This window comes from Zerene cesonia, chromosome 29 (genome assembly GCF_012273895.1).
Source record: "Zerene cesonia ecotype Mississippi chromosome 29, Zerene_cesonia_1.1, whole genome shotgun sequence".
Lineage (NCBI taxonomy): Eukaryota > Metazoa > Arthropoda > Insecta > Lepidoptera > Pieridae > Zerene > Zerene cesonia.
The window spans coordinates 1,236,035-1,244,976 of record NC_052130.1 but is presented as its reverse complement, the minus strand read 5'-3'; the positions used below and the strand labels follow the sequence as shown (position 1 = coordinate 1,244,976).

The 8,942-nt window shown below is 33.1% G+C and overlaps 2 protein-coding genes across 2 annotated transcripts in view; one reads left to right on the top strand and one right to left on the bottom strand.

Annotated features, from left to right (window-relative positions):
* The window catches only part of LOC119837949 (facilitated trehalose transporter Tret1), a 33,702-nt gene extending 29,147 nt beyond the window's left edge, over positions 1 to 4,555 (top strand). Inside the window, exons 5-11 of the mRNA XM_038363744.1 lie at positions 302 to 488; positions 834 to 955; positions 1,112 to 1,288; positions 1,892 to 1,984; positions 2,207 to 2,433; positions 2,811 to 2,963; positions 3,626 to 4,555. Coding sequence (XP_038219672.1) covers positions 302 to 488; positions 834 to 955; positions 1,112 to 1,288; positions 1,892 to 1,984; positions 2,207 to 2,433; positions 2,811 to 2,963; positions 3,626 to 3,650 — 984 coding nt within the window. The 3' untranslated portion in view covers positions 3,651 to 4,555. The remainder of the gene's footprint in view (positions 1 to 301; positions 489 to 833; positions 956 to 1,111; positions 1,289 to 1,891; positions 1,985 to 2,206; positions 2,434 to 2,810; positions 2,964 to 3,625) is intronic.
* Positions 4,556 to 6,044: 1,489 nt separating this feature from the next.
* LOC119837989 (erythroid differentiation-related factor 1) overlaps positions 6,045 to 8,942 on the bottom strand; it is a 13,926-nt gene continuing 11,028 nt past the window's right edge. The window contains exons 15-16 of the mRNA XM_038363800.1: positions 8,924 to 8,936; positions 6,045 to 7,763 (exon numbers count right to left, since the gene is read on the bottom strand). Of these exons, the coding sequence (XP_038219728.1) occupies positions 7,384 to 7,763; positions 8,924 to 8,936 (393 nt within the window). The 3' untranslated portion in view covers positions 6,045 to 7,383. The remainder of the gene's footprint in view (positions 7,764 to 8,923; positions 8,937 to 8,942) is intronic.

Sequence of the window (8,942 nt, the reverse complement as noted above, 5' to 3'; positions counted from 1 at the left end):
GTAATAAATGTTATTTGCAGTTAACAATTTTCTTTTTTCTTTATTACAATATTTATGGCAAGACTAGGTATTTCATATTAGCTTACCGCCCGCAACTTCGCACGTGATAAGTTCGGAGTGGTTTAATGGATGTTATGATACATATAAATCTTCCTCTTGAATTAAAATTGTTAAAAAAACCCAATCAAAATCCGTTGTGTAGTTTTAGAGATCTAAGCATACATACAGACGCGGGAAGCGACTTTGCTTTATACTATGTAGTCATGATGCAAATTCGAATCTATAAATATTTTTATTACAGGATGATAGTCGAGGTGCACTGGGCTCCTTCCTTCAAGCATTCATCACTCTTGGATTCCTTCTTATTTACGGCATCGGGCCTTATATCTCGTATTCAGCTATCGCGTATGTGGGGACGGCCTTTGTTGCTGTCTTCTGTGTTCTATTCTTCTTCATGCCGGAGACCCCTACCTACTATCTGTTGAAAGGTAAATCAGTGTATTTAATTTTTCCTTAACATGTCTATTGCGAACATCTAGAATAGATTTAAATTCTATTATGTATTTTCCTTGTCATTTTAATTATTTGATTGATACTTTATTGATTGTTTTGCTATAAAGCTTATATTATTTCTACTCTAGAAGCATATATTCACTTACTTCTTATTCTTAGTTGGAAAATTTTGAAGCTTCTCTATTGGAAGTGAAAAGTCTATGTTACAACTTACCTAGAGTTTCGTTTTTATAAGTAAAAAGTATTCCTATTAGAAGTCCGAAGTCTCTCTAGCAGACGTTAGATGTTTCTCTAATGGAAGTGTATGTCTCTTCCTTTAGACGACAGAGATGCAGCCGCTGACTGCTTAGCCACCATCCGCGGTAAATCTCGCGCCGGTGTCGAGGCTGAGCTCAGCAAACTCGAATCTGAGGTCAAAGCTTCATTGGAGAAGACTGCCACGGTAAGGAAATGGGAACTGCTGCAGCTAATTCATTTCACATTTATTCACATATTTTATAAATAAATGATTAATGTACAAGTAATGTTAGGGTTCTTATTACTCCTAAATTATGATTTTTTATTATTATTTTTTTAACATATTGCATATTTCACTCAGATAATGGACGTGTTCCGGGGCAGCAACTTCAAGGCGTTCTACATATCTTGCGCATTGGTTTTCTTCCAACAGTTTTGCGGTATTAATGCCGTGCTGTTTTACATGACCACCATTTTCGAAGCTTCTGGAACGGCTATGGAACCAGCTATTGCTACTATTATTGTCGGTGCTGTGCAGGTGTGTTTGGAATATTGGAATTAAAATTCATTATATATGAATTCCTGCAGCGTTTGATCTATAGTAATCGATATCGGTATAGATTTAGAATGTAATGCAGTGGTAATTTCTAGAGAACCTTGACTATAAATTACTACTGATTTAAAATAGATTACGTTAAAGGCATAGTCTATAAGGGTTTCAAGAGGGAAACCATTAAGTCTGAAAGCAAAATTAATAAAAATAATAATAAAACACTTTATTGCACACACAAAAACAAAATAAAAACAAAAAAATATTCATAAATAGAGAAAACGCGGTACAAATAGGCGGCCTTATCGCTAAGAAGCTATGTCTTCCAGGCAACCTGGGTTTAGGAAAAGTTTGAAGAAAAAAGGGAAAAAACGAAAGAGAAAGATTTGGAATGTAGAAGGAGCATAGCAATAGCATTATAAAAGGAGCAAACAAAATTGCGTTAGATAATTTTAAAATTCCAAATACAAAATTGGTATAAGACATTTCTTTTCTTTGGTATATTTTAATGGCGATAAGAAAAACGTATCTATCGTTAGGATAAAATGAGCCGAAACGTTTGAAATATCTTCATATTATATCGGTTTCCAGGTGGTAGCTTCCTTTATCACACCTCTGGTGGTGGACCGGCTTGGAAGGAGGATCCTTCTCCTCATTTCTTGCACAGGAACTGCTATTGGTCTGGTACGTTGATTTTTATTCATGTTTCGTTAAATTTGTCGTTTTCATTAAAAATTATAAATTTAGTTGTAAGACGGCATGGAACATATTATCTTGAAATAATAAAAAAACCAAAACTTTCAATTTACATTCAATGTGCATGTGCACTTTAAGAAAAGGTTGGTTAAGAGGAAATATCTGAATACTTTAATTCCACCAACCTACAATAATCCCACCTGCTTTCAGGGTCTGTTGGGCATGTTCTTCCTGCTCGCGGAGCAACAGAGCCCCGTAGTTGACTCAATCAGCTTCCTTCCCATCCTGTCTCTGGTGCTGTTCATCGTGACATACTGCTGGGGGCTCGGCCCGCTGCCATGGGCTGTTATGAGCGAGCTGTTCCCTATTGAGGTGAAGGCTGCTGCCTCGCCGATCGCGACAGCCTTCTGCTGGATCATGGCCTTCCTCGTTACTCGGTGAGTGATGATTTTTTTGTGATAAAGCTGATGATTAATTATGGTCTAGCTAATGATTGCTAATTGTATTTTAAATATTTTGTTGGAATCTTGCTTTCTTTCTCATTAGCTCAGTGGTGGTATGTAAAACAACATTTGTTGTTTTACCAATCCAGATGCAAGCCAAGAAATGATATTTATTTAATTTTTTCGTCTAATACCTCAGGCAAGAGGCGTAGATATGTTAATACTACTTATTTACCTATATACTTCCATTTATTTCATTCAATAATTTATCTTATTTTTCTTTTCGTATCTTATCTTTGTCATCTGCGAATGGTCCAAATTTAATTATTTTTTTTTTGTTTATTAATAATACAAACAACTCCCATCTGCAGTTACTTCCCCACGATCTCGGACAGCCTGGGCATGTACGTCGGCTTCTGGATCTTCGGCGTGTGCTGCGTGCTCGCGTTCTTCTTCACGCTCTTTGTGGTGCCTGAGACCAAGGGCAAGAGCTTCCAGGAGATACAGGAGATGTTGGCCGGCGGGTGAGATTGTCTTTACTATAATATCAAATGAAAAAAATATGTGGTTATTCCATATTCTTGGTAAAAATCAGCCTTTGCGATATTTCTATGCATAAAAGTGACTTGTTGGATAGTATGGAAATGACGTGATGATGGAGCGAATGAATGTTTTAAACGTGATCCAACTTCTAGTTAAAATGAAGATGAGGACAAAATAAATTCATACTTGATATACTTGAGAAATTGGCGTATGCGATTTTCTAGAACGATATAACGAGTAATTTATATAATAATTAGGGGTTACCAGATAGAATATTGGGTCAGATCTCTTGGCTTTAAAAATGATATTTCGATATGTATTTCATAATATGTGATAGATAAATATTTCCGATATGAAATTAAGAAATCCCTTAGTAACGATGATTCTTATCTTATGTTTATATTGATACAAATGATAAAGCGACCAATTGACATAAATATATTTTTCTCGTATCCGATAAATGTGTCAATTTTCCAATGCAACTTTCAAAATAATGCTGTTGTGGCCTTGATAATACTACTTTTCCTATTTATAGGGCAAACTCATATATTTTTTGATTTTTAAGTACAAACTTTGTATTTAAATATTTCTTTATATTTACAAGCTTGACAAAAATAATATTAACATAATTTCTTCTTTTCAGAAAACCAAAACCGGAGAAGGCGTAAATAAACCAAATTGTATCCTAGTTGTTTTTTGTAAATTTATGTTTATATGAGATTTGCGAAAGATGTGTGGGACCAAGTGTTAATTTTATCCAATGCGTGCGCCATAGTTTTACGGCTAAACCGAGTTTCAGATAGAGCCGGCTATAAATGTTTCATAATAGCTATAGTGAGCTAGAAGTAACGCTTAAAATAGCTATAGCTGACTATAGTGGATACTTATAATGGCTATACGTGGCTATAATACGGATTTATACTTGTAATAGCCAACACTAAGTCATCTGTATTTTTTAATCGGCTATAAGTCTTTTCTTATACAGTTATAGTTGATGTAAGAAAGGACTGAAATAATTTATACCGGCTTTATCATGACACATAGTTAAATTAAATGATAGCAATTCTTCCTATAGGCTGCAAGCTTTAAAAATATTATTTTGATATGTTATCTACTTTTAGCAAATGTTTAAACATCACAAACATATCAGCTTATAAAGCTGTAGTTATATTTTATACGTATTTAATAAGACCATATTATATAATGTTATTGGAATCACATTTGACGAATTTATAACTAATTATACTCAGTGACATATGCAAAAGAATTTTAGGAGTATTTGTAAAATATGTTTTTAGACGAATTTATAATATGATACCAAAGTACAAAGTTAAGGTATATAAGTTATGGACTGTGTAGAAACATAATATATGAAGGGGCCTTAATATTTTTTACCATATAATATACTTTTTGAATATAGCAGTTATTGAAAGATGGTTAGATATGAATATGGAAAACTATTTTTGGATCATCAAAACAAGTTATATTGCCTTCTTATATTTCCATACGAGTTTCGAATGAATGAATTTATTACCGAGATATGCTTTTGTACATAAATTTATTTTAGACTGTAAATTGTGATAATCTTTGTTTAAATAAAAATTTGAATTTATCATAACATTTTTATTGCAACCTCTCCAGTGTTATATATTATGTTTAATTATCTCTATTGATAAAAGCAATTCTTGCTAATAGCAATATCTACTATATATTGGCAGGTAACTCATATCATATATCATTTTGGATTAAGGAAACATCTTCAAATTTCAAGTCTACAACAAGACTACATGATCAAACAGTAAAAAACACAGTCATAAGTAGTGCGAAATAATTGCTAAAATATTTCTTTAATTTAACTTAGCTTTGATTTTCAACACAAGCAAATCTTGTTCTAGATAATTGGAGTACTATGAAATGAATATATATCAATACATAAATTATCTCTATCCCACAAGTGTCACAATATTTGAGTAAGAGACCCGCGCCTTTTGGTACCTAAGTCACAGAATAGATACTTGTGGTTATTTAGATTGCTATCAATATGCACATCATCTATCGCCAACTGTTTTACTTAGCGTAAATGTCGAAAACGATTATTTCTGATAATATTTTTTAAGTTTTTATTAGGCATGAAAGGTTCCTATGGAGGGAAAAACGTACCACGGGTGAAGACAGGGCAAACCTTGTATTAAATATTCATACTCATAATTCACTATCGACATATAGGCTATTTTTTAAAAAGCTTCAATATATCGCCTTCAAACAAGGAACAAAACTCGACAGTTTATATTATTACTAGCTGCACCCGGCAAACGCTGTTCTGCTTTACTCTTATCGTTTAGTGGTATGAAAAATAGATGATAGCCGATTCTCAGGCCTACCCAATATGCTTACCAAATTTCAGAGGAATCGGTCAAGCCGTTTCGGAGGAGTATAGAGACTAACATTGTGACACGAGAATTTTATATATAAGATAATAAAGATTTCATACAATGCATAAAAACTATTGCCTTCTTATTTTTTATCTATACGCCCAGGTTACTTAAAGTATGAAATATTTCCAGTGGGAAAATGATGAAGCTAGACAAACTATCTAGCTGTTTCTTTCCCACACCCGAATTACTCAGGCTTTAAGAGATCTTGGTAGGTCACCTGGTACTTTAAAACTAGAAAAAGTGACAGGATGTGCGTTGTATCTATAACCATTATTAGCTTAAATAATTTCCTCTATGAATTTTAAAACGGTGGATCAGATCTGGATAAAATTTTGGTCAGTTATAAATCTGGAGGAAGCAGACTAACTTTCGCGTGCAGCTTAAACTAAAAAAATTAAAATTTAAACATACATTTTTCAAGTTTCTATGTAGAAACGGTGTGGAATTACTTAATGAAACTATGATATAGTTTAGTCTAGACTCTAGCTATAATATTAACTGTGATCTAGTGTAGTAACTATTAGGTCGCTTTTTTCTGAACAAATCTCAAAGAAAACATCAAATATTAAAAATAAACGTTTATTAACACCTTATTTACATGTATTAAATTATATAAACAATCTGAATCTTATTAAAGCGTATTCTTATATAAAATCAAGATTTCAATTTAAACGGACATTTCCTTGAACATAGAGGTTAATTGTATAAAAAAATAATGTTATGGTCGCGGGTTCGATGCTTAACAGGAAAATGAAAAATAATTATTGTTTATAATCTCTGAGTAGATCACAGATTATTTAGCCAAATATACTTGACGATCGTCCCGGCATATTAAGATTCCTGATTAATCCCAAAGGAGCATTAAATCGTGATAAGATGTCCGATCTCCCAAGTCAGCTCATACCATGTCTGTATACCGAATTTCATCAAAATCCGTTCAGTAATTTCAGCGTCAGTTCAGTCATGCTGTAACGTTGTGAAGATTTGACTAAAAGACAAAACTAATTTTATTAAGAATTTAAGAAGTTTGTTGTAAAGAAAAATTATTCAGTCATAAAATTAAATGCAGAATAAAATGCTTTATTCAAAATGCACAATAGGGTTGCCACATCAACATATTAAGTCTATAACTGAAACTGAAGTATAAATAGCAAAACAACATAATATATAAATAACTTTTTATATGGCTTTTTAGCTATGTACTTTTGTGTAGTAGTCGCAACCCTATGTACGTAAATGAGTGAAATAGAAAGATGAACCTCACATTTATTTTAGAAAATGAAAAACATAAAAAAAACGCATTTCGTACAACATCTTATACCAATTTTTTATACTTTTATATCAACAATAACATTTCCTACATTTGTTCCCATTATCTTGAACACCTAACATTGAATGAATAATTATTTTAAACAAAAATCTAAACCGCATTCAAGTAACAAGATCCAGATCAAATATAAATAGGATTTAAGACGCACTAGGTCACAAAAAAAAATCATCAAAATCGATACAGCCATTCGAAAGTTCTGAGGCAACAAACCCAAAAAAGAACTACATTCGAATTGAGTTTCTTCTCCTTATAGTGAAGTTAAGTTGTAAAGATAAGAAAACCATTTATTAACATTATAATTTACATTCCATATATTTAACTTTTATCTTTAATTACAGCCAACATATAAGGTACTCTGGGCAAGGAATTATTGCTGCTATACTTTAAAATAGTTTCATATTTTCTTAAGGCATATAGGATGGAATTTACCTACATTTCTATGACCTATTTAGGTGTAATAATCAGGTCTAGTTTTTTGCATTCTCCGTAATTTTTACTTATATAGTCTTATAAAGGCTTTTTGATATAAATTGAGCTCTAAGCACCAAAAATGCCATATCAATGAACTCGATGGAAAAAAACATCCGGAATCCCGATTTAATTCACAAAGTATTAAATAACAGTTTCAATATCGTCTCACACAAACTCTTTACAAATCTCATCCATTGCCGTCAACACATCGCATATACTAGCCGCGTAAACCCGGACGTCCTCGTGCTTCTTGATCTTTAAACTGGCACAGTACAATTTCTTGTTCAACTCGGTTATTTTCTCATAATCTTTATTGGTTTTCGATCTGCAGTATTGAATGATGCTTTTCAATATATAATGTAATCTGCTTTCGTATAAGGCAAGCAAGCTTTGTTCATTTCGAAGGCTCTTATCGTCACTTTCGTCGGGTTTGGTAGTTTCTTTGTCTTCTGGGTCGCGGTTCTTTAGGAGTCTCATAATGGAGTGCGACTGCCGGAGCAGCTCTATGGCCGTTTGGAGCGACTTCAGTTTCAGATTCGGTGACACTGTGGAGAGAATAAACTATATTAATTTAAACTTCTATTAATTATCTTGGTTTTCTATTAATCTGACTATTTACATATAAACCGTTAAATAGAAAACACGATATAGAGCTTAGGCATTCGTAGCCACAAATCCTTTCATATAAAATAATAAAACCCAATTAAATACGAAAATAATCTTGTACAATTATTTAGAGATAACATTATTTATATTTGAATTTCTCTGCAGAGTTCTTAATTTAATCTTATTAACATAATCTGCAGTTATATACCAGTTTATATTCGTCAGCTGATGCCAACTCACAAGAAAATACGTTTATGGGATTATCTTTTACTCGCATTATATAACTGTAATGCGGAGTATAAAAAATATGGTATTATGGTAAAATTTAAAGTCATAATATTTTTAGGACATAAAGAACTAGGCTTTAAACCCGCACCGAGGGGGTCGCAAACAAACATTAACCAGCTCCCGTGACCTCTTCACCATTTTTTTATGTCTTAGCGGGCAACTGAGCTGGTGGTTCGCCTGATGGTAAGCGATCACCACCGCCCGTGAACATTCGCAGAGGTAGCGTCTCTGTGGATGGGTAAGGGAGAAAGAAAAACATACAAAAGCGGCATGAGAGAACACAGTGGAGTTTGTGGGGTTTAGTTGGTAGGAATGCGGCATAAACGACGGTCGTGGGTTCCAAGCAAGATTAAATTGGTTGAATTACATTTTTTTTTTAAATAGCTATAGACTATTTTATTTACAACTTGCGATAATTATTTCGCGTCCCTTAATCTTTACAAACAGATAAATCAAATAAAGACAAAGACAAATATTTAATTAATAAAAATAAACGTTTAAATAGTCTGTGGTTATGTATATTTAAATTACAGATTAAATATAATAATAAAATAATATGATCTTACATGCCAACTCAAAAGTGGTAACGTGGCAAAAGATAAGTTTGTTTGCGTTATATCCAGTTATTTTTTTTACTAAATTTTTTTATAATTACATCCGTTTTTTTTTTATTACATTTTTTTGATGTGTCGTTATCTATATATTTACACAAGAGTGTCTCAGTGTCGGCCGTAAGGGTCGATGTGTCAGACAGAGTGTGCACCTTGCGCGTGCGCCTCGCGCGGGCGAGCGTGTCAGAGAGAGTGTGCACCTTGCGCGTGCGCCTCGCG